At 42.9% G+C, this 25902-nt stretch overlaps 1 protein-coding gene across 2 annotated transcripts in view; it reads right to left on the bottom strand.

Moving 5' to 3' along the window:
• The window catches only part of LOC122621006 (metabotropic glutamate receptor 8), a 48994-nt gene extending 31422 nt beyond the window's left edge, over positions 1-17572 (bottom strand). The window contains exon 1 of one of the 2 annotated variants that reach the window (XM_043798732.1): positions 16109-17572. In XM_043798732.1, the coding sequence (XP_043654667.1) occupies positions 16109-17411 (1303 nt within the window). In that variant the 5' untranslated portion in view covers positions 17412-17572. The remainder of the gene's footprint in view (positions 1-16108) is intronic. The other variant, XM_043798723.1, reaches the window with a different exon arrangement.
• Positions 17573-25902: the final 8330 nt, after the last annotated feature.

Here is a 25902-nt window from a genome sequence, read left to right as displayed (position 1 = left end):
TGGGGGATGGGGGATTGGGGATGGGAGCTCCGACATCATAATATAAAAATCAACATCAAAGCAAAGCAAAGGCAAGCTCAACTTGTCACCCATAAAACAAATTGGCATTTTTATTATTATGACAAACAGTCAGGATGTCACACAGTCAACCCATCCAAGACCTCGCAGGCGACTGAGGAAAAGCCGGAAAAGCGGCGACGGGCCGCAATGAGCCACGCTTATCTTTTGAAAGCAGCTAAAGCGCTTTTGATTATGTGGAAGTTGTTGGCCAGGACAAGGAGGAGGTCTAATAAAAGCGCCAACAATGTTACGCATACGCCCCATCGCCGGCCCTGTTTTTTCGCCGTTTTTAATGAGTTAACTGCACAGCCAAGGCTCACATGCGGATTTGCGGTTTTCCGTCTTCCAAGTTAAAATGCTAGCCATCTCGGTGCACCGAAATGCCATTTTGATGGTGTCGAAAAATGCCATTTTGATTTTCGGCTTTTATGAGATGCCCGTGGCATTGTTGCTGACCAGAGACCTTGAAGAGCGTTGAATTTAGTACATCGTAAAAGGGTTTTGTAGCTCAGGCAGAAAGTTTCTATCAAGTTTCCATCCGAAGTTTTTGATGTGCAATTAGTTTTCTGGGCAATGGAATGATTCGAATTCTGGCCAGGACCCAGCATTAAAATGGCTTAAGGACAGTAAAGTCAGAGCATTAAAACAGTCCCGATAAATCTTTACAACAAACCTGCTCAACGAATTTTGGCTTTAAGGATGATAATTGAGCGTGGAAGTTTTAATGTAAACATTTTACTCGGTCCTGAAATGTTCCCTATATTTTGCGTAGCGCACCATAACTAATGATGTAATTAAATGAATTTACTTTTATTGATATTTAAATTGAATAACAAATGCAAATAAAACTTAAAAAAGGAAAAAAGTATCTTTTTTCTAACGTGACAAGCTTTTTGTGATAAGCTAAAAAGTAAAAAAGTACATATAATTAAATAAGTGCATAATCGGCCTGCATTTAATTGTAACTCATAACGTCGATAGTTTTTGTTCTTCGACTATGACATTAATTATTATTAACACATAAAAACGTTGTAGAAAATGAATTTAATTTATTTCCCGACATCACCCAGGCGCTAATCTATATTAATTTATATGTCAAAGAGGGACGCTTAGAATACGGGCTAGAAAGTTAGTCCCGCTTTAATACTGATAGATGGCTCACTTAAAGCTTAAGCCCTTTTGACTTTTTTGAAACGACTTTCCGGCATGGACCCAATAACTATGCAAAATTATTTGCTAAGCCACGACTGACAAGTCATTTTGAATGCCAACCGGGGCAAGGGACTGTGGGTTTTTGGGCTCCGGCACAGCAATTGAGTTTCTAATTGCCCGCGTTGATAGCGCATAATTTGCCAGCTCATAAATAAAAATGTCCTGCAGACCAGCGAGCTGCCAGCATCTGGAGGCGGACAAATTTGCTATCCTGTCGTCCTGGCTCCCTGGAAAAGAGTCATCCTCGGGCCGCGTTAAATGTAAAATTTATAGGCCATTCCGTTGGCCAGCACGGTAAGCCTTTTAAAGGCTTTAAAGTTGGACGGACCCGGCCCTAATCGGCTTGCCATGCTAAACACGCTTTTTTGTCTACGGAAAATTCAATGTATTGGAATTAATAAAAGGTCCTGGGCCCCGAAAACGCGCTCCAAATCTGGGCTCGTCCTTCAGCCAGCCTCTGCCTTTCGTTTCGTTTGGCGGCCAATTTTCAAAAATGTATGTATTCCCCCGCTTTCGGCTTTTAATAGCTCGGCGGACGGGGTCATAAAAAATCTCACGAAGAAGTCCATAGCGTTGCATAAATATTTTTTTATTTTTTTATTTTTATTTTTATTTCTATTTTTACGATGAGGCAGATAAACACGGAAAAATAAACAGGCAGCTGAATAAAAGACGCAAAGATGTAAAATCCCCACGATGTTTGCCAGCTGCAAGTAGTTGTTGTCTGAAAACGCTAATAGCCGCACCACAAGAGCTGGTTAGACAAAGGATCTGTGGGACGGGTGGCTTCAGCTGTTTTTAAGCACATTTATGCCCAGAGTTTGTGTAATTGGCGAGCTGGGAGCTGCAGGAACAGGACCTTTTACCTCGTCGAGGGCTGACTTCGTGAGCTGTTCAAAGGACACCCGGAAAAGGGTCGCCGATTTCGATATTATTGCCGAAATTGTGTCAAAATTCCTTAAGCACATTAAATGGTTACGCCGAAGGGTCGGCAAAGAGCAATGGGTGACAATTGGTCACAAAAACATTCCAAAAAGGGAGTTCGACCCAAAAACACAACAGCTGAGAAAGCGGAGATCCACAGATTCACATATTAAAGAGATGCTCATCGTCAAGTCAAATATTCCAAGCAGCGTCTGAGGTTTTTCTTTTTAATTAGTCACTGAAAATTCTAAACATATAATTGACATCACTGCAGATTTGCACAGTTAAATTAGCAACGAAAACCAGCAGTCAAAACTAGTGTAGGCTGAATTTTTCCCATTTCCTGATAACTGAACTGAGAAAACAACGCAAAAACGTGCCAACAGCCATATAAAACGCACATTCGCTTCGAATATAAATGCGCTTATATTCAGTTGTCAAAACTTTGGCCACGGTCTCAAACATATTCGGCTTTCGAGAATTCCGGGAATGCAAACGGCAAACAAAGCACAATTGGAAAATGGGAAACGACAGCAGTTTCAAGCCATTTGACAGCCCATTTTAATATGGAACCAATATAGGCAAGAGCCAGCCAACGAGTTAGACAAACGGAAGTCAAGGGGAAACCGGAAAGGCATTCGGCACAACAGCTGCACGAGCGTCCAGACTGCGTAAATTTGATTATGCCAAGTGGTGGTAGCTGCAAAAAAGGGTCAAATGTGTCACACGTTTCCGGCTCTTGTTGTTTCCCGGCCCTCCACGTTCATGTCCCAAATTGTACTTTACGGCTTAAATACGCCGCACGGCTGCCAATAACGGTCGAAACTTCTAGGGTCGGAGCGCTAAGGTCGCAGCGCCCGTCCAGTGGAGCCTGAATTTACTTTTAATTAAAGCTGGAACCGTAAAAGTAAGCCAAAGGGAATAAAGCCCTTAAATTCAGTTCCTGCTCTGGTGGATTCTGATCGCTCTAATTACGACCCAGTATACCCAGTACACCCAATATACTCCCACCCACATCGCAGTGGGTTCCCGGATTGAGTTTCTGTAGTATTCGATTTGGGCCTCTGATGAATGGTGCCTTTAATTGCCGTTTTCTGGTTTCCACTGAATAAATATCTATTGCAGCTAATGGAAATACCTGTTACCTGGAATCAAAAAAAACCTATTTTATCTGTAGATTAATTACATTAGTTCTTGGAAAAATAACAGCCTGCGATTCTTGTGGAAAAGTAATGGATGCTCGATACCAGACAACTTACATTCCAGAATGTGTCGCAGCAGTTGGAGTTGGAGGTTCCAGCATGCAAAGTTGGAGTTCCCAAATCCAAAGCAATGGATTCCTTGGCCGAAGTCAATTATAAACCAGAAATTCGGTTTTGCGGTTGACAACTGCAGCTGGCCGACTTCTAGCCACACTTCCTTGCTTGGGCTCACCCTTGCGACCACTTTGTAACCGGCGAAAAGAGTTTAAAATAACAAGCGAAACTGCCACTCCGCCCGAAAGCCAATTAATTTACCACTCTGTCGCACTTGACAGCCTCCTCAGGACGCCGCCTTGCCATGCAGATTCAATTAGGCGCCGGCGCAGACGTCGCTAAACATGCAAAATCATCAGGCAGCCACTCTCACACAGCCGCTGAAAATCGTGACCATAAATGCCGTTTTAGCCAGGCCATACTTAGTGGCAAAAATGAAATGCGTGTGGAAACGGTGGGCGGATGGGTGGGCGACTACAGTGCCACAGACGACACTCGGCCAAGTTTCGTGTCTAATGGCGTCGGGTGAAAGTGCAAGTCAAGCAGACACCGTGGTTACCGTGGTCTCGAGGGCCAATTAAAGTGGCCGAGAGAGGAAATCGTTTCAGCCGCTTGCTCTGGAGTAAAAATGCCCCTTGTTACAGTGGCCTCCAACTGTGGGTAATTCTTGCCAAAACTTTATTTGTTGAAGCCATGAGGGAATATGTCGAATTGGTTCCACCTGCCTTCAATCGACCCTTGGAAACTGCTGAATCCCAAATTATTTCGCTGCAGCTTCCTGCACTTACACGGCAACTGTCTTAGGAAACTTTTCCCTCAGGGCGAAGAGCTCCAGTTGTCACGCCGCCAACACTGGATCCCTAGCAATCCGCCAACATCTAGCGTGGATGTGGATGTGGTTGCCGCTGTCTAGATCCGATGTTAATGCCTTACGCATAGCGTGGCTTAATTATTTTTGCCATCTCAGCCGCTACACGTTCACCTTAGTCACGCCTCCTGTCATCGGGAGTGGAGTGTGGATGGGGGAGTGTGGAGTGCCCGTGTACACGTGTAGGCCGCAGAGCATTTGAGATAAATTACCACTCAAGGGGGGCGACGGGCGACGGGCGACGGGCGCCGGGCGCCTAATGAGTGGCATTTGATAATACACATGTTTCCGGCCGCCACGCCAGGTGTAGCCTGGCCCATTGTAATTGCCCAAATATGGAGCCACACGACCCACTGGCACACCAAGCTGTAATTAAGTTATTATCTGTGCGCGTCCCTAGTTTCTGTTCCTGAGTTCTGGCACCCTGACTCCCCCTGACTCCCTGGCACTCTGGCAGATGGCTGATTGCGTGCCAGCATCGCATTTGCAGAGCTGTCAATTGAGGCAGATTGCAAGCTGTAAAGATTTTCGACAGCCACGGCCCGCTGCTAACGATCACATGAAACATTAAAGACTTGACGCCGGCCTAATGCCTTTAAAAGCAATTCCTTGCTCCAACTTTTAATTTGATTACTCGCCGCAGACACGCACAAGCCGAGTACAAGGGCCCGGCCCAAAACTTGTCGCCGGCAGACGTGCGTGGGTTAGCCAAGAAGTTGGGATGTGCAACATGACAGCGCTCCACACCACCTCGCCCACCAACGCACCCTCTTCCGCAAACAGGATGTGAGCTCAGAGTTGTCCATCAAGGAGCCATGAACTTGGCATTGGTGAAAAAAAAATAAATATATAAATATATATAAAAAAACAAATAAAAAACTAAATCAAATAAATAATATAAAATTATAACAATAATATTAAATTTGACATATGGTTTTAAATCACATAATGATTTATGTTTCATAATTTTGTTTACGTAATGGTGGATTAAACAAATATGTTACTGAATATTTGCATCGAAAAGCCCTCACACAATTTAAAAAAGCGATAAAAGCGAGAAGAAGAAAAGTAATAATGCTGCACAAAGTTGATTTGTAAGCCATCGTATAGTTGGTTTCATTTCTGTGCAACTCATATTTATGAACACCGCATGAAAATAGTTCGCTTTGGCACCACTGGCAGCCTAAGCACTAGCTCCCAGCAGAACGGACGAGCCGAAAAGCCAGAAATTTATGGGCTGCGTAAATATAAATTTCAATTCCCCCTGGCACCCACTTTGTGCCATCCTGCGTGCTCTGACCTGGGCCACCTTCCTGGGCTGCCAGTACCTTTTCCGTTCCCCACTTTCTCTGCTCGGAGTTGGGTCGCTGAGCCGGATGGTTATTCTTGTAGTTACCTCCTGAATATGGCCCGTACATGTGTTTTGGATGAGCAGATGGGCCTGAAGCACTCGAAACGGGTCCAGACGGCCGGGCACTTAGGCAGCCACTCAGCATCAGCCAACATTTTCATATATGCGTAGAAGATGGGGGCCCAGAAAACCTCTTTCGGTTGAATTATACTTATGTCTGTGCTCAGCAATATTTCAGTTTTCGAGTTGAGCCAGATACATTCAAATTTATTTATACTGAATTCCTCAGTGGTTTGCTTTTATTAAGCATACGCCCCGTGGCCACCTGACCGAAAAATACTACGCCCATTGTGAAAACTATGGAAACCACATAGCAGAGTTTAGCTCAATAGCAGCGTATTAAATTGCATTCTCTCGCTGTTGTTTACGGAAACAGTTTAAAATTAAAATTTCATGAGCAGGCGAGTCATGTTCTTAGTTCAGTTCTCTTCGTGGTTACAGCACTTCCTGTCATTTCTTGAGCTGCGTAGAGAAAAGTTTGCTCTCAGCCAAAGTTGGTTCCTCCAGGAAGATCCCTGCTGCATCTGCCGGGAGTTCCCAATCAATTTCAATCTGGGCAAGAACGAAATGAAGGCTGCCGTGCAGCGAACTGCTGACACACAAAAGACATCGGACAAGGACACTGGCAACAGGAGCGACGACAACAAGGACGACGAGGACGACTAGGACGACGATGACGACAAGGTTTGCCGGCTGACAGACAACGAAGCAAAATGTTAATGGCAGGCAAATGTGTGGAAATGTCGCATAAATCAAAAGAGCAACTGCGACTGGTGCGGGGATTCCCCAGCCTCACAGCCCATTGAGCACATGATATTGTGAATTACCGCTGCCCCCTTTCCACATATATACATATACAGATACACATACATATACAAGCACATACTCGTATATGCTTGTGTGCAGGGCGGATCGGAGCGTGACTTGCATAACATCTTGGCAAGTAGCGCAAATTGAAAAAATCCATTGCCTACTTACTGCGTGTGCGCCCTTGCCTGACCATGAAGCCCTGTTTATGGCCGGCAAATAATTTAATATTTCAGCCAGGGCTTGTGGACTCTCACGGCCCTCGGCCTTAAATAATTGTCGCGAATTTTGAATTCTGCAAACGTGCTGTGGTAAAATTAATTACAGCGTTTGGGCCCTCATGGAAAGCTGGTTCGTAAGTCAAAGGTTAGCTGCACACGAAGCAGTTAGATTAAAGTGCTTCAGTATAATGCATAAGGGAAATTGCAGTCCCCGCTGCCATCAAAGTAATAGCCAAATAAGAGGAGTAAATTCAATATGTTTTGTTTAGTAACTCACAATTAAGGGTTTCCCTTACAGGGGAAATGGAAATACGAAAGTGCACTGTAGCTAACCATTTCCAGTGGGCAATTTCCCTTATACGCTTACATCAAAAGCCCTTGCGAGCTAGTTGTTGACTTTAGCGACAAAATAATAATCCATCCGCCGTGTGTGCCGATGCCAAATTGTATGCTAACAAATGCAAACAGAGCGGAGAGAAAGAAAAAAGACAAAGCGCCGAAAAATGGCGTGTACTGCCGGTCGTCCCCTTCTCCTTTGCACTCCATTTCCATTTCCACTTTCTCCGCGCTGCTTTCTGCTTTCTCCTTTCTCCTTTCTCCTATCTCCTTCCTACTTTCTCCTCGCCCCACGCAGTTCAGTTCACAGCAAAAGCGCAAAGTCATGACAAACAAAAATAAATGCTGTCCGCCTGTGCGTGTGTGTGGGTATTTGCACTCCTGCGAACAGGAGTGTGTGCGTGTGTGCCTGTGCGATGTTTGTTTGCTTTGTCCCGCCCCCAGCCAGCCGCCCACCACCACCCATGTGTAACAAAAAGATCATTATTGCTGCTTGTCGTTGAATAGTACGGCACATGTACGGGTATATGGCACATGTACACACATACGTACATATGTATGTATATAAGGCACGGTCTATTGTTGGGCGTTTTGGAGCATGCTTAGCGCTCTCTATTTATTTTTGTCTGCTGCTCACGGTAATCCTGTGGAACCGCCGAAAATGCGCATGTGGAGGCCACAGGACTAAGCACTAAATATTTTACGGCACATACTGTTGTGCAGGCACCGTGAAATATATCATACACAATCCGCATATGTATGTACTAGCCGCACGCAGTGTCCTTTGCCATCGGAATGACTCACTTGTGCGGCGGAAAAGTGGCAAGAAAGCGGACGCGAACTGCAGGCAAATTAGCATCTCTGGGAGTTGATTAACTTTCTGCTTGCGCTCTGCTTTAGAACAAACACCATTAAATCTTATCTAAATACAATTAAAATTAAATCGCTGACCACTTGTCCGCGGCGCCATAAAAAACTTTCGCACAGTTAGCAAAAGTTGCGCAGTGTCGTAAAAAAGTCGTAAAAGTCGGTGGGGAAATGCGAAAAAATAATTGCATAATTAGCAGCACTTGGCTAACAAGTTGTGACAGCAGTAACCACATCACGACCCGAATTCGCCACTATCTGGAGCCGACTGCAATGTTTCCCCATAACCTCTGACTTGTTCACCTGCACTTTTCCCGCCTACCGCTGTCAAATCGGATTTAATCACTGAAGTTTGCGGCAGAACTTTTGTCTTTCGCCTCGCTAATTCGGACTTGTCAAAGGCGCGTTGATATGACAGCTGATTCTCTTCAGCGATAGTTCGTTTCGGGAGAAACGTATGCATTCTAAATAAGACTTACTTTAAGAAAACTTTTATATACTAAAACTCTGAAGGGAAACATTTCAGCCGGACGCTAGCGGAATGCTTTTACAAGCCGCACTGGGGATGAATCTCTGCCCTTAATTCTATTTCTGATTTTACTTTGGTTACCCCAGTGAATAAAATATTTTTAAGCAGATGAACTGCATTCAATATGCATTTCTTTTAGTGTGCTCCCCTGTACTCAAACTTTTAGCTTCCATCTGAGGGCAATGTAGCGGATTCCCTTGGCGAACTTCCACTCTAGCACTTGCCACGCCCTCCCGTTGGCAGGATTCGAGCCGAAACTTTTTGCAGTTGCTTAACTTTACGCGCAAGTTATAGTTTAGCACAGTTGCGCCATTTCCGCTTCCGCCGGATGCTATGCAACCCGACAAGCAAACAACCCGACAAACGGAGCACCCGAGTTCCGCGAAAACATTTGACGCAGAGCCTCCCTGGCGTTTTTCTATTTGATTTTCTAATTATTTTACTCATGAGGATTAATGGCCTGGCCACTGGGGCAACAGGTCGAGGGCAGGTTGGAGGAGAGTCAAAGTTTATTTACGTTTCCGCCTTTATGGCTCTGTTGGACCATAAATAAATTAATAGAAAAGTGCGCGCTTGCATGCTCATTAGGAGACGCTAATTCGTTTTAATTATTGAGCATACGCCCCGTTGAACGCGGCGTGATTATTTATGTTGACATCTCCGCAGCATTCACTCAAAGAGCATGTAGTCCCTCCTTCACTTTCCCGAATTTGTTTGCTAATTAGCTGTGTTCTCTGCTTGCAAGTGGCTCACAACCATGTTACTCATTGCTCATTAGTTGCAATTTCGCTATGCTCATGTAGTGAATTAATTACCATCCCGTCTTCGTATTTGCATACTATGATTCGAAATATCTTAAGGTTTGTATATCAAAAGTCTTAAAGCGCAATTAGGCAAATGAAAGAGCGCTACTGTCTTCGTCTGTGCTGCACATAAAAGTGTAAGCTTTAAAGTGCACCATTAAATGTCGCATTTCGTCCATTTAATCTTATATCCCTATCCATTTCCTCCAATTCAACATGCTTTCTGTGCCAACATACCCCTGTGAAGCCTAAAAAACTGCTGAAACGGCCGATAATATCAAAGAAAGTAAATAAAGGTAATGCGAGTGCTGGGATTTCGCCAGGCAAGCCTATTAATTGCCCTATTTGGCAATTAAACAAAGGCCAGCTCCAAATAAGGCAGACCTTTGCTAAAAATTGTTCCGCAACTACGAGGGGAAGACGACAAAACTAAGACTGTGGCTTGGGCATTCATTACAGCTACGTGACCGAGGCCTAGAAGCTCCCAGCATTCCGGGGACCGGGTCCCAAAACTATCATTAAAAGCCGACATGCCTGGGAGAATGAAACAGGCAGAGACTTTGGCAATTATCACTGGCATTTTTCTAATACGCTTAAGAGGTGACAGGAAGGTCAGAAATAAACGAGCATAAAATTACAAAATGTCAGCAAGTCGGGCAGGGAAATGGAATATCCTGTGGCTGCAGCACTTCGTTTTCTCCCTCGTCACTCCAATTCCCTCTTATCTGCCAACGACCTGCCGGCAGTCTGTGATTTTTGCATAATTTCGCAATTACACCTAAATACTGCTAATTGCTGTGCCTGGCAGCAAAGTTTATCAGAACACCTGTGCCGCACACACGGCGTATGTGTGATAATTTGTTCGAGCTTCTTGGCCCCTCGATATACATTTTTCAAATGAATAAATCCAGAGGAAAGGCAGCTGTAGAATCCGCAGAGCTTTAATTTAATTTTCCACAGATTTTTGGTCTGACACTTTATTTAAAAACATGACTACACATCACTCTCCTGCTGCTCACATTAATTAAAAAGCTTCAACTTCAGATTGTCCTGCCAAACTTTTCCTATTTTAGACCTTAAAACGAATTGCTGTGCCAATTCGCAACAACTTATAATTAAGGTAAAAAATGTAGCTAAGTACAAACTTTGACCAACTTTTTGTGCTCACATTTATTTCCCAGTGTCCGGCAAAATTTACTTTTCCCCCAAAAATAATTTAGAAGTTGTATTAATTAATATTTGTTTGGTCCTTTTTTTGCTGCCAGGTCTACAGCTCAAACAAAAAGGAAAGGTTAACCAAAGTCTGACCTGCACACTCTTCGTGTTTATATTTTGATAATGAAATTAGTTTCGGCCCCCGTTAGATTTATCTTTTTGCCTGGCGAGACGTCTCCAGATTTATTATGCTGCGGCAGTAGCAACTTAATTCTTGAAGGGTCGGAGCTTACACTTAATTTGCAATAGGACTTTCGATCTGTTTTGCTTAGATTTGTTTGCTGGGATTTGCTAACATTACTTTCATTTACTGCGACATCATTAACTGCACATTTATGGCTTTTGCTTTAGTTCTTACCATACACTTTTAGCTTATTTGTGGTTTCAGTTTAACAGTTTAACTGTAGGAGAAATTTAGCTAAATCTAATATGAAAGTACACAATTTTTAATTTCTATTTTTTAGAATATATCAAAATATTTTCGAATATTTTTTAGATATATTGTTAATTCGGAAATATGATCAAATTACTTATTTAAACGGAATTAAGTTATTTGGTTTAAGCCTCGTTGAATTTCACTTAGTTGTATATTTTTATGTCACGTATTCACTGCATCCTCGGCACTTCGAACGTGCTTTATCCCCCGACGCTGGTTTATATGGTTATAGTGTTCCGCCCGATAAGGATTGGAAATCCGGCCAGGTTAGGCGCCGCGGACGTCTGCGCTGCTAAAGGACCGGCGTGGAACTGAGCTGCCACCGATATCAGGCAGCGTAGCAGGAGCTGTGTGCTAAAATAAGGACACGACAGGGTTGTGCTAAAAGCGTAGCACAGAAATGAGGCTTCGTGCATTTGCTCGGGTCCGTTCGTGCTGGTATCCTTTGGCGGCCACTGGTTTTGTAGAATTTATGAATGGAACAAACACTTGTTAGCATGCGCCTGGGGAAGACTACAATGTCCTGCCTGCTAACTCGCATACAGATGGCAACTGTTATACGGAGGGGTGGATGGCCGCAAGAGATGTCCTGCGTACTTTCCCGTCCGAGCTCGTCCGCCCCCTCCAAGCATTCATTCTGACTGTTCGTCGTTTACGGCCGACAACTATGGCCCTTTCATGGAATCGCTGGTTATTCCGATGTTTGCTTTTCCCGCCATTGTGCGACTGGCTTAGTAGTTTTCCGGCAAATTGATTTCTGTACAGGCGAGCTGGCATTGCATAAAAAATAATTGTGAATGCATAAAGGACTTAAAAACCCCAGAACGAGCAATTATTTGCTAATTACATTTCTGATAGTTGTGCCCGCCAATGAAACAATAGTTTATTTAACCAAAAGTATAAAGTATCAACAACAATGTATATATGTATAAGTCTTTTATAGAACTCATGGTCATTATCTTAAAGTGCAGCCTTACAAAATGCAAACTCACTGTGCACAAGATACACAATGTTGCCCATGGCATCTGCAGGACAATCTGAAATTGTCATTGCAGGAGTGGACAAATAGCTTAAGTCTGCCGACGTTTAGACGCTTTCAAATGGAGTTGGAACTTCTCACAATGGAAGAGATTGAGAGTGATTTCCCATTTAAAATTGAGATGGAACTTTTCAAAATGAAAGCGATTGACAAAGCCTCCACTCCAGAATCCATGCCAATCGCAATGAAAAGAGCAATATCTAGGAATTTTGGAAAGAAGTACCTAGGAAGTTCAGTTGATTACGAATTAACGAAGGTGGCATTCTGCCTTACAGTACAGTTTGTCATAAATGAATTCTCAACTGGATTCAAATTATTAATTATACCCGTTACTCGTAGAGTAAAAGGGTATACTAGATTCGATGAAAAGTATGTAACTGGTAGAAGGTAGCGTTTCCGTTCATATGAAGTATATATATTCTTGATCAGGATCAATGGCCGAATCAGTCTGGCCATGTCTGTCTGTCTTTCCATCAAGATCCCAGGAACTATAAAAGCTAGAAGATTATTAAGCATACAGATTCTAGAGACATAGACGCAGCGCAAGTTTGCCGACCCATGTTGCCACGCCCACTTTAATACGTTTTCTCTTGTTTTATTTGTGGAGTACACGAAAAGAAATCTTTTCCTACCCTATAAAACATGTATATCCCTGAATAGAATCACTAGGCTAGTCATTTTGCCAGGTCTGAGTATCAATTTTAAAAACAGCCGCTTTGCATTCATATAGCGATTAACATATAATTTCTACCTGCAATTTATGAGAAACGGTAATAAATGTCACTTTAAAAGACGCAAGCGAAAGTGTTAAAATGACTAATATTATTATTATTCTCGACGTAAAAAATACAATTCATCTGTCATTGTGATATAAGATAAGATCTTTTTGAACCCATACCAAAAACTATACCATAGTGCATAAAATGAATTTGACCTAAAGAACACAAATAAACAAACACACTTGAGCTAGTGATTGTGACTGGCAATTTACTTGTTCGGGAACCCGTTACAGTGAAGATTAAATACATACACCGTATTTCAGAAATAGAAAATTGCATAACACAAAGGTTCTACCTTACGTGCCACTGACACCAATTATCCCCATTAAAACTCGAGTGAAGACCTAGCCGAAATGGGAATGAACATAATTCCCTGCTTAGCCAGCTTAAAGGCACACAAATTAAACAGGCACAGGAAACTAGACAAAGCACGGCAGAAATCCTGGTTAAAAGTCAAAACACACAGGCACGCACAAAGCCGCATATGTGCGAAAGTCTTAGAGAAGTCGGAAAAGCAGGAAAAACGTCGGCAAAAAGAGGCAAGACAAAAGAGGAAAAACGCCGAAATCTGCAATGGAAAAACTTTCAGGCAAACAGGCAAGCAGTCTGTCAAGCGAAGGCAGAAGGCAAAAAGCTCCGGTTTCACAGGAAGCACAGGAATCCTCGTAGGCATAGAAGGGATAATGCGCGGCATGCGGAACGCATAAGCGGCAAATTCCATTAAGTGGCAACAACACAGCCGCCAGATTGGGGCTTCCCACCGAATTAAAACGATATGTGCAAAAAGGGAACCCTGTGTCCAGGGTTGACACAGCGCTTCATGGGAGATAATTTTTTTTATGCTTTCTTTGACGAGGATGGGGCCACGCATCCGCCCTTCGGATATGATATAAAAGTGCGTGGCGTGCAGAGTTGGTGGAAATAAAAATTCAATTTACAAGTAACTGGGTCACTCCGGCACTGATTCAGCCCGACATTCCACGGACTGGGATGATGACCACTGAGCAGCACGGGTCGTAAAGAATCTTTAGAACGGCATAAACAATTTATATGTTGAGTAGCCTTCAAATGGATTAATGGCCCATGGAAAAAATTACGACTAAGATTGGTAATCGTAAAGCCTGAAGTAGGAGTGATATATATGTGTTTCATAGATTCCAAGATAACCTTTCAGCACAACCTCTGCGTGTCCCAAAGAAGTCCCAGGACCTGAACCAAGCCGTCGGATTGCTACCCAAGACTCAAACCACGCAAAAGCTGACAGTCTGTTATACCGCCGTCCCTAACATGGATACCACACGGAATTCTGTAAAACATGGAACTCATTTTAAACAGAGCGAACTAAACGTAAATAAGGCAAAACGAAAGAAGTACCTTCTGACTTCAAATTTATAAACCTTTAAACAAATAATAAATTAAATAAAACCGTTGTTTATTGAAAGCCGAGAAAAATAAAAAAAAATCGGCAAATTTCTCTTTGCACTTTTTTAATTTTGAGGCCAGCAATTAAACCACTGATTTTAGTGAAATGGGGCAAATTTTTAATGCGACTTAACTTAGAACTTACTCTAATAGTGCAGTTCAACAAACGTTTAGTTTTCACACAATATTTACAAAACTAATTTTTATTCAAATCTCTTTGGTTCCATCAATAAAAATGGACTCTGTTTAAAAAGTTTTATTAAAGTATTAAACATACTTTCAAACTAGCATTAACTAACTTATTTTCTGTTAGATAGCTAATAACGTTTAGTTTTGATATATTATTTACAAAACACATTTTTAATTAAATCTATTTGGGTTCCAGTATTAAAAGTGGAAGCCTTTTTAAAAAGTTTTATTAAAGTATTAAACATACTTTCAAACTAACTTATTAACTTACTTATTTTCTGTTAGATAGCTAATAGGCTTTAACGCATCACTGTAAAAGTGAACCATACATACATATGAACATTATTCTTCCTGGAACATTTACTTAATACCATCCTTTAAAGGAGCTACCTTTTAAGCAATTTAAAACTGCTTTGTGGTATTGTGCCCCAAAGCGGTTCGGTAAACAGACAAAGTCAATACCAATGCCGGAAAAGTGGGCGGGTGACTCCCTTTTCGGTAGTGATGCAAGGCAACAATTGAATTCGATGGAACTTAAACATGGAATTTGCGTGTATATTGGCAAACGATTTGCACACAAAAGAAAGATAACATCGATTCAATCGCTATTCAGTGGAAGTTGAAAGTGGCGTACAATGGTGGTATTCAATACTTGTTGAAGGTAATAATGCTAATGACACGGCCATGCAAATGAACAAACCACGATTTCAATTTGTGGGAGGATTATTTGTTGTGCATTGCTTGCATATTCCTGCAAAATACCTTCCTCAAATATTTTTAATACCACAAGAGTCCGTAATAAATCCACAATCCTCAAGACCTGTAGGTAACCTATAACACATGTATGTATAAATATAAACAAATATTTAAGCACATTTACACGGATTCTGAGATTCTCATTTGGATTTCACACCTGTTCGTTTCAGACTCTAACTACCCCTTGTAAATACTATTTTACATTTATATTTCATTCACATTTCCCACTTTTTTGTAGATTAATACTTCAAAAAATCTGGACGCGGCTTCGGTGGGTAGAGCCACCCATGGGTTTTATTTGCACGCTGTCAAAATGTATAAATGTGTGGTGTGTGCAATTTTTCCAAGCAATCAAACAAACCTATTGAAAGGATACTTTACACAAGGCTTTTGTGGAAAAAATTTAAGAATACGGCAGTATGCAATAAACAAAATGATGAACTTAAGTTGGTTTTGCAACCGAAACAAGAAACTATCATTAAATATATAGTTGGTAAAAAAAGCGAAATATAATCATAATGGTATAATTAAAATATATCTGGGCTTTAGCCGTATGGAAAATGCAATTTGGTAGCCGCGGTACAGTGGTATACCTTCCTGAAAACAACTTTTCTTATTTATGACCTGTCACACAAATCAAAATAAAAGCTGTAATTTGAAAATAAAATTTGGTGCCAGAAAAGTTGAATAAAATGGGAGGGAAAAGTTGTTCAGCCGGAAATTGGCGAATTGCTTGGAAAAAAATAATAGACTTTCCAAGGGTAAATTTGTCAAAAGAATTGTTTCATTAAGTCATTAATCTAACGCACACATTATTTTTACAGAGAAATATTTGATTGACTTAAGAAACGGCAATTGTAGTTCAATGTTCAATTAATTAGGAGCATGGTTATAATAAGTATGTATGTAAATATATTTCGCAAGCACTTTTCATATTTCACTTCATTAGGAAAGCGTGGAAATTCGGGATGCACTTACCTTTAATAAAGTCGACAGCCATTTCCAGGCCGTAGGTGTCCTTGTCGCAATCGTCGAGCAGGTGGGCGCCCAGAGTGACATTCGGCAGGAGCTGCTGCTTGTTTACCTGGTCCAAGGTGTACAGCATCGCCTCCAAGGCCTGGATGCCGCCCTGCGGCATTATGGGTCCGCAGGTTATGCTGTCCTCGCGCGAGTGGACCATCATCAGGCCACCCAGGATTACATCGCCCTCGAGCACAGCGGCGTGCTTAACTGGCCAGCCGGATGACGAGCTCGGTGGCGGACTGTCCAGGGACTTGGCCAAAATCTGGGCCACACTTGCCGCACCGGATCCGAGTAGCCGGGGCGTGGGCACCGCCTTGCCACCAATCCTGCTCTCCGTGCTCGTTAGTGCCGGCAATATGGTCGGTGCGGCTGGCGCTGCCACAATATTGGCAGTTGTCATTGTTGGCCACGCCTCTGTGGCATTTGCATAGCCATGGGTTAGTGCGGCATCCGGATTGAATTTTATTTCGTCCCTCCGAACACTCAGGCCAATCTTATTGGTCTTTTCCGACCCGCTGCGCTTTGTTTTTACAGGTATTATTTCTGTCGGGGGATTGGACGTGGATGTGGTACTGGGAGTGGGTATGGGTATGGTGGACGTGGTGGTGGGAGAGAGCGATACTGCTGTCTCGGCCATGTTTGTTTTGCTCGGAATCACTGCTCTTCCGATTTGGTCTTCTATTGTTGCTGGTACATTTATCCCTGCCATTTGGCCCACTGCGGGACGTAGGGGCAGCGTGTGTTGCTCCCGAGTCGGCGATGTTGCTGCCGTGGCTTGAATTGCTGCAGTTATTGCTGCTGATGCTGCTGCGACTGACACACCTGCTGCTGGTGGAGGTGCTGTTGTTGCCGAGATTGCTTCTAAGGTTGCCGCACCTTTCAACCTCCTTGGTTCTCCTTGTCCCAACTGGTTTCCGGTTGCCATTGTGGCGGCCATAAAGGAATCCAAAGTACGGTGCACAGCTGGGCGAGTGGATGTAGCCGCTGTGTTCGCAGGTAATTGGTTTGCAGGTGCCACTTGCAACTTATCCGCCGCGCCGCTTGCCACCTTATTTGCAGCTTTCATCTGTCGCTCAATGGCTTTTATGGTTTTACCAGGTACCACTACCAGTACAAGCGTTGAATTTAAATTGTCGCTTAATGCGACGGACGACCTTCCGTCATCAGTCGCCCCTGCTAATTGCTGTTCGGCAAGCCTGCCTGCCAGCAATTGTTGATGCTGCAGCAGCAATATGAACGCGAGCAGAAACGGTTGCATCGTTATTCCTGGTGCACTTCAGCTGCGGTGAGCGATCAGTGCGGCAAGAACTTGGACAGGGACATGGACATGTACATGAGCATGGACATCGACATCGACATGGACATGGAAAGGGGCAATCTAGCCGGGCAGCAGAGCCTGGAGGAGGAGACCTTCCAACGCATTTGCTTGCAACCCGAGCTGTTGGTTAAATTTCAATTAAGTCTCGACAGGATCCGCAAAATTTGTCTGGTCAACACGCGTTTTAATTAAGTTTGACTCGCCGCGCTGAAATTGATGTGGCTGCTAATTTTCGCCCGCTCCGGTCCAGAACATTTTTATGGGCTGCCAACTTTGTTGCACAGCTGAAAAATAAAACGCAAGTGGAAACTCAAGTTAGCCAGGATATAAATAGGAAAGCACAACGACCAGCGGCAGAAGGGAAGTGAATTATAAATGTTGGTAGTTAAGCCAGTTTAATGAGCAGTGAAAATATGCATAAAAATGAGCAAACATTTGTATTATTACAGCTGCATACAGACGCTTTAATTTTGGCTAAAGTTATCCTCTCAGCAAGGAGATGTTGTTGAAAAGATAAACTTTTACTAACGCAAATTTTAAAGTTCAATGTTAAAACTAGAGAGATTGGCAGCTTTAAAGCTCCATCTAGCGGCTGTTTCATAAAATGCTGAAACCTTTTTAGTAAATGCTTTGTTTCCATGAGAAATGTGTGACAGAAATATATATTGATAAGCAAGGTAAGCAAGGCTCGTTTGACGAGCTCGATGTTCGTACGGATATTCAGTTGGACAGGCAGACGGACTAGTGATCCTTATCCGGAGTATATACATATATACTTTATAGAGCGGGAATTACTTCCTTCCCTCTGTTACTTTCTTTTCAACGAGCCTTGTGTAACCATAAGCTCTACGAGTAACGTACACAATGGATTTCATTCCAATGGTTAGTTCTAGTCATTACTCAGAACTATTTGCAAATTGGTTGGACACACAAAACAAAACGAATGAAATGGGAGTTCATTTCGGAATTCACTAGTTTATTGAAAATTAAAAAAAAATAGTAGCTTACACAATTACCCCGATAAAGACCCATCGTGCGCATTCCATTTTCTGTCTCTATCTCTATTATTTATATTTTGCGGAATGTCACTCCCCACTGCAGAAGATCCAATGGCTGTCAGCCCAAATTGATGAGATTAATTACATTTTTGGGGTGCAATCCAGGACTGAGATACCGGGTCCAACATTTTCATTAGTCGGGCCGCTCGTTAATTTATGGCCACGTTTCGGCAATATACGCCAGTCCACACATCTTGTCTATTTTCACATGGCAGTTGACACTTATTTTGGGCCTCGTGTACCGGATTCTCTCCGAAAGGCGGCAAAATCCTGCAGCTATTTTGGTCGGCCAAAGTCAACAAATTTGGGTGATATGCTAGAAGGCGAGGAGAGGCATAAAAGGTTTTCTGCCTCAGCATGTTAGGCAAACTGAACTTTAATAAATGCACAGAGAATATTCAAAGCTGCCGTTAGTTTAAATGCCTGCAGCTAAGTGTAGTAGCATTTCCTTGGTCCAATGAACCATAAATGTGTAAAAATGGATAAACAAACATACCCCAAGGCTTTTGCCAACTGGACCATAACTTAACGAGTAAATAAGTGATTGGCAACCCACGAGTCCATCGAAAACCCATTACACGGCCTCATTAAACGGCGACAAAATGGCTAATTGCTTTTGGCCCAGTTAGTGGAGCCCTTTTGTCAGGCAGCCTGCCATTTAAGCCCCTATAATTAACGCAAATATTTTGATTAGATTGCCCGACCCTGCAACTAAACATCCGGCTAAGTCCTGAGTTGGGCCTCAAATATGATGGGTGGTTCGTTTCGTTTACTGGTCCATTTCTGGCAAATGACATTGTGCGTACCCATTTTATATTTTCAAATAGCAGATACATTCCGGATGTCCTTATTTGCTGACACAGGACAGGCAGCCTAATGCCCACGCACTTTCTGTTTGCTCACATTTGTGTGAAAAGAGCTTACTGGCAACTGTTTACATTTGCAATAGACTGCAAAGCAGGAGCGCAAGTGCTTAGACCATTTTAAAAGCATGCTTTATTGAATTTATTATTTTGCTCGCTTAATCTTTCTGATTTGTAAGCAGGATTTGCAGACTCCGCAGGCGTATGGCAAAATCTCATTTATTAAAATATTCCAAAGAACTTTCCGCCTCGAGCGCAGGAGCACTTTGACCCTCGTTGAGCAGCCTCTTTAGGCCGAGTCCTTTATGCGGTGCATGAACACATGCAGATAACCATTCAGGTAATGGCCACGTTACAGTTTCGGGCCATGATTTTTTATGCGCAAATTATGCACAAAGTTCAGCTGAGCGCAAGACCCGAAAAGGGCTGCGGGAAAATTCAAAATTAATGACCCCCCTTCCTGTTACTGGAGCCTAGCCCCATATATATATAGTGGGCTCTCAATTTGAAATATTATTTATTAACCCGACCATAATGGCTGGCACGTGACGCGGCTGGATTGCCGGACTGGCGGCTGACCACTTAAAGCTTGATTATCCATAATGAATATGCAGTCCGGCCCAAGTGGAAAAATTCCCGATTAAATATTAACAATGTGTGCGGCGCCATTTGTCAACACGCCTGCGGGTGTTGGTAAAATTTATAATGAGCTAATAAATCAGTCAGTCAATGGGCGGCAGCCACTTCACAAGAAGCACAATTAAATCTATTATTTTGCGAGTGGCATTCCCAGATTCTTTAAATAACTCTCTTTGTCTGCATAACTGCATAATAATAATTACCAATAGCAAATTACCAAAACACTTTTTAAATCTCCCAGTAAAGCAAGGAAGCTTAACGTAAAATATAGTACTCTGCGGGTAGCTTTTAAAATAAGGCGTGAAATGAAATTTATTCCGCCGCACGCAGTTTGGTCAACCTTTCTTTGTCGTACCGAAAGTTTACGAATATATTCGCGTGCATCTCTTTCGTATAATTTCATTTATTATCACTTTTATTGTTTTGCCAATTAAAAAGTTGGAACATTTATTTTGAGCGCTCCCACTTTGTCGTCTTGGCCAGCCAAGCGAGGCAAAAAAATTTAGAATACGACTGTAGGAACTTCGGTGTCTAACAGAGACCGTGGAAAAGTTTTGGCCCAACTTTTAATTAGTGGCGTCCAGCATGCATAAGCCAAAAACCTCCGTGGAGTGGCCAAATCTCCCGTGAGCGAAGGGCAAGCGAAAGGAAGCGAATAGAAGCGAAAGGAAGCGAAAGCTGCAGCTAATTCGCCATAAATGCCCGTTATCGCTGGCATTTAGGACGTCTTTAAAGTCGACCAGGTCAACGAAAGCTTTGTGGCTTGCTCTACAAGTTGGCTTTAAAGGCACTTATCACTTCAGAGGTGCTCCTGTCATCCATTGTGATGCTATTCAGAGAGCTTGGCAACGCTCCATGCAAATGTCTGCCAATTCTCGAGAACTCTTAACTCTTCACTCTCCCGTTTTGCAGTCAGGGCCAACGAGAATAGTGCTAAATTCAATGTGATTTCGTTCAAGTTTTCCAGTCGAAAAGTTTCTGGTCAGCGGCGCCAATAAATGTGGCTCACGCGCCAGCACGCGCCATTGCTCGACCCCCTCCTGCGCCCATCGAATGTCCTTTGCCGGCAGGACTCTGGGCCAACAGTTTGGCCCGGCCATAATGCTGTGCCGGCGGAATTCCTCGCGGCTGTTCCGACCCAGTAGTAAACAAATTAATCCCATTTTGCAAGTGAGCCTGCGGACCCGGAGGTCGGTATAAATTAAGTAATTAAGTCGATTCAAGGCTTCTAGTCGGGTTAATTGATGCTGTGTCAATGCGTTCACGCGCTCTATGCCTGCGCTCCATTCCTTTTCCCTTTCCGCTTTAATTAATTGGTTTCTGAAAGTGGAAGCATTTGAATTCTGAATTTCCAATATGCGCGCCCACACATGGTGCAAATTGAAAACAATCTTTGGGTAGAGTATTAGGATTTCATAAGTGGATTACGTCAAGTGCGGAAAAAGAACGCCGAATTAATCAAAATAAATCGCGTTTGGCCGACAAAGTCGAAAGTAATTTTCAGTACACAGCGCGTATGCGTAACGCAGTCGAGGCGGCGCAAGGAGGCGGCCCCAAATACTTTTAAGTGCTCTGCAGGAGAGCACTCATTACGGAAATTGCTTTACACAGACCGAAATGAGCTCAGGCACATTTCGCATTCCAGAAGCTGTTCAGCACCACGAACTTCCCTCCCCCAAGCCGAGTTCAGTTTAGTCGACTTGAGTCGGGCCGGCAATCATATGCTTATTGAAGTGGGACGCGGTCCCCGCATTCCGCCCCACTTTAGCGAATGAATAAGTAAGCAAAACACTGAGCGAAGCGTCGGCGAAGTAGGAGCCTCAGGTAAAAGGGATGGCAACGCCTTTGCCGAGAACATATGACAAAGTTGAGGTACACCGTACTGGTGCTCATGCCCCCTTTTCTGACAAAAAGGGGTTTCAGTGAACGGTTAAACAATCGCAGTTTCTGGCTAGAAGGGTAAACCTATTGCTTACCGCGCGCGAAATATTCTGTCTAATAAGAATACTAACAAAAGTAACTATCAAAGCATTCCAATTTGGATTTTTGTACTTACTATTTTTATTAGAAATTAGAAAATAAAGTAAACACAAATAACTTGTAACTATGTACAAATAAATATCTTATGAATACAAAACTATGCAGTACTCGCGTTTCGGCTGCCCCCCGAATTATGTATACCTTCTAGTTATTGGACTAGACTCCCGTACTGCACTAATTACAGCGATATCGTTCTCAACCGTCACATTCTGCCAAGATTAAAGTTTGGTTTCCATATGCCTGAACTGCTTTTTCTACCCCTTACTCGTAGAGTAAAAGCAAAGACGTTAGAATAACATGGAACGTAATTCGGAGAGCGAAAAAATCTAAAAATTGTACGCACTAGCTTGAGTTAGTTATCAATATCAGCAGCAAATTTAAATTTTCTGATTTTTGCAATATTTAACACAATTTCTTATGGTACTTATAATTTGGCGCTTCACTGGAATTTTAGAAAATAGCAAGCGAAAAGATATATGTAATAAAAACAAGAGAGAATGCTGTAGTAGAGTTCCCCGACTATCTGATACCCGTTAGGGTAATTGTCTCGTCTATGTCTCCTGGAACACTCTCAACTTTCTAGCCGTTATTCCTGAGATCTCGACGTTCATACGGACAGACGGACACCCTATTACTCTACATAACTACATGCATACACGATATACCGTTTAACTTTTAACCCAATTTGTTATTTCGGCCGTTATATAGCTTGTAAACAATAGTATTTTAGTTAATTTAAAATGAATTCGAAAAAATGAAGGTTATTTTAGCTGCCCCAAAGAAACCAATGATACTGCTAAAAAGCACCTTTAATTTCCCGAAACCTCAACTTTCCTTGGTTGCCTATAAGTGAAGCTCCTTTCCGTCCACTTCAATCCCACAGTGTTGTCTGTCAGCAGTCGAGAAACCGTCAATGCAGGATAACGGGAGGAGGATGAGGAGGAGGAAAAGGAGAAGGAGAAGGATGAGCTGCCTTGGGCTGCCAGACAAAGCATGGAAGCGCGTCCACAGGGAAAGCGGCTGCCAGTTTTTGGGGATCCTGCCTTTTCCTGTTGACAGGGCGGCTGTTTGTTTGTTTATTGATTTTGTGTTTTTTGGCGGTGCGTGTATATGCAGATTGGCACTGATAGCATTCGAAATGATATACACGCCACATTAAATGGATTATTTAATGTTGTCACTCACGTACGTATGCCGAGCAAATGATGCGTGCACCAGATAGTCCTCCTCCCCGGGAGATATTGCCCCGACAACTGGGGCGCACAATGTTGCCCCGAATGCCCCGAGTACACCAGCGGGAGTCATTTCCATTTGTCTTGCGTCCTGTCGTTTCGATTCCTCAGCGAAGGAGGTTAAAGTTGATTGGGCTTGAAATTGGTCGGATGCGCTGTTGGGCCCCACTTGGTGCCTCTTTTTAATTGGGAATTGGAACAGCCCCTGGTTTTGTTTACCTCATTCCGATGGAGAGCTCTGGATTTTTGAAAACCGTTTGCCATTGCGAGCTATTTTGAGAAGTTTTCCGTCACCAACATTGTGCAATTAAAAATAATTATAGCTTTATAAATAATTCGACAACTGTCATTTCCAAAAACAGAAATATATCCTGAGTGCTAAAGCTTAACCCAAATTCAAAATCTCCATTGAGGAAAGCGAGTGCAATATACAGTAAACGGATTATAATTGCGAGCTATCAAACATCGGCACATGGCAGCTTATTCCTGCTCATTAGCCATGGAGACTCCCCATCAAACGGGTGGATCCATCAAAGCCCACACACTGCAACTTAAGGCTGCACTACCGGCTAGGCTTATCAGCAATTCAATTGATGCCCAACCTGACCGCCAGCTAGCTAATTAAACGGGCCCTGGGGCCCGACTTGCCTCACCCACAATATCGGGGGAGGCGCTCATCTGCCCCTGAATGTAATTAACCGCATTATTCAAGTTTATCGAGTGCGCGCTCCACACACGTCCTCAATAAATAATGGCAGCACAATGGGAAAAGCGGGAAAAAAGCAGGAAAACATCGGCTGTGGCCCCAGCCACATTGGCTTAGCTCTTGATCTACGACGGTAATCCCTCATATATTCCCGTACCATGATGTTCCCATACTTACTTCAGCCCTGAGTCGCGCATTTGTAACGCAAATAAGGACGAAAGGCGACGAACATCCAGCAGGAGCTTCATAAATCAAAGGACTGTAGCATAAATATTTAAGGAAGATTAAAGCACTCGCTGAAGAAGTTTCCTTTGCTTATGTAAGTCTCAAAATGCCTGCGGGGCCGATTCAAAATGTAAGGCTCCAATTGCACAAAAGCGCATCTCAGAGCCTATTGTATTTCAATTTGGGTGCCGGGCAGCTCATTAGTGCAGGATGTTTCTTTTCCTAATGCTAGCAAAACACAAAAACCAAAAGTTAATTCTCCCCCGAGCGAAATTTCAACTAATCCTATTACAACCAATTGCAAAGGCTGCTGCGAGAGAGATTTTCCAAAGGCTTTCCCAGCTCTTAACTGACCGATAATGGTTTTACAAAAAAATAAGCGAATGACTATCAGATACCCGTTACTAGCTAGTGGAAGTGCGAGGGAGAGGAAAATAGGAAAAAAGAAAATAGTAAAGTTTTTTTTTCGAGGTTTCTCGACGTAAGGTTGACGTAACCTAATGGCGGTTACATTCATTGTAGTTGTAATTTTACAGCGTTAAACAAATCGATAGAAAATAGCATAAAAAACAATTAAAACATATAATGTAACTGTTTTCTGTGTTTGTGAGCAATAGAGCGGACGTGGCAATGTTCTGAGATAGAATTTCACAAATTCGTTTTCATAAGTATTAGTTTTGTATAGGTTATGGGTCCCGGGATCTCGTCGTTCTTGCGGACAGCCGGAGTTACCCGTCTGGTGACTTAAATTCAAATGATGTTCAGTTTAAGCTGTGCTTTTTCCGACCCTCTTTCTCAATATATTAAATGCACGCTGGTCGTGCTCAGTACATCTAACAATTGGCCATTTAATAGCAGCCACGGTCGACTTTAAAGAGCCGTAAACCGCCGAAAGAAAGCAGAAATAATAAATATTAATGGCGGCTGAGGGGCCCAAAAGGCCACCACTTCCGAACCCAAACATTGCTTCCTTTTCACTCCTAAAATATTTATTTATTCACGCACTCGCAGGCTCCCGGGCTTAATTGGCACTAGAGCACTTATTGTTCTTAATCTTCTCATGGAAAATTTAATTAAGGCAATGGTTTCGTTTGGGGCGAATTCAATTTATGATAGGGTCCAGCATCAATCATGCATATCCAGTGACAGCAAGGCGTTCTCGGGGACACGCCTCACTGCCCATCCTAATGTCCTTAAAGCACCTACACCCTCGCCCTCGCCTTCGCCCTCAGCCGCACCCGCACCCGCACCCCGCATCACCTCCACCACCAACCCAACCAAAATGGCCGAAAGTCCTTCGAGCATGAAAATGTTGCAAATAGCAGTTTGTTCACGCAGACCAAGGCATGGGCCACCTCGTCTGACTTTAATAGACTTTCCACACTTTAAATAGGAAACGCCTTCGCATAATTGCTGTGTGAAGGCGCAAAGGGCATTTTAATTAAGTAAGCTGGGGGCAAAAAGAGCCCGGACAAGGAGTGTGAAATCGCCAAGAGAATACGTGATAACCATTTTTTAATTTAATCATCACGAACTGGACAGTTATGTCCTTAAAGTGCGAAAGTTAAGGTCACACTCCTCAGTTAAGCGCAAGTAAACGTAAACGTAAAAGTTGATTCGTAATAATCATCTTTAAAAGGCTAAGGATGAGTTTCCTTTAGTTCTCAA

This window comes from Drosophila teissieri, chromosome 2L (assembly GCF_016746235.2).
Source record: "Drosophila teissieri strain GT53w chromosome 2L, Prin_Dtei_1.1, whole genome shotgun sequence".
In the NCBI taxonomy this organism is placed as follows: domain Eukaryota; kingdom Metazoa; phylum Arthropoda; class Insecta; order Diptera; family Drosophilidae; genus Drosophila; species Drosophila teissieri.
The sequence above is the reverse complement of the archived record's forward strand: the minus strand, read 5'-3'. Positions and strand labels throughout refer to the sequence as shown.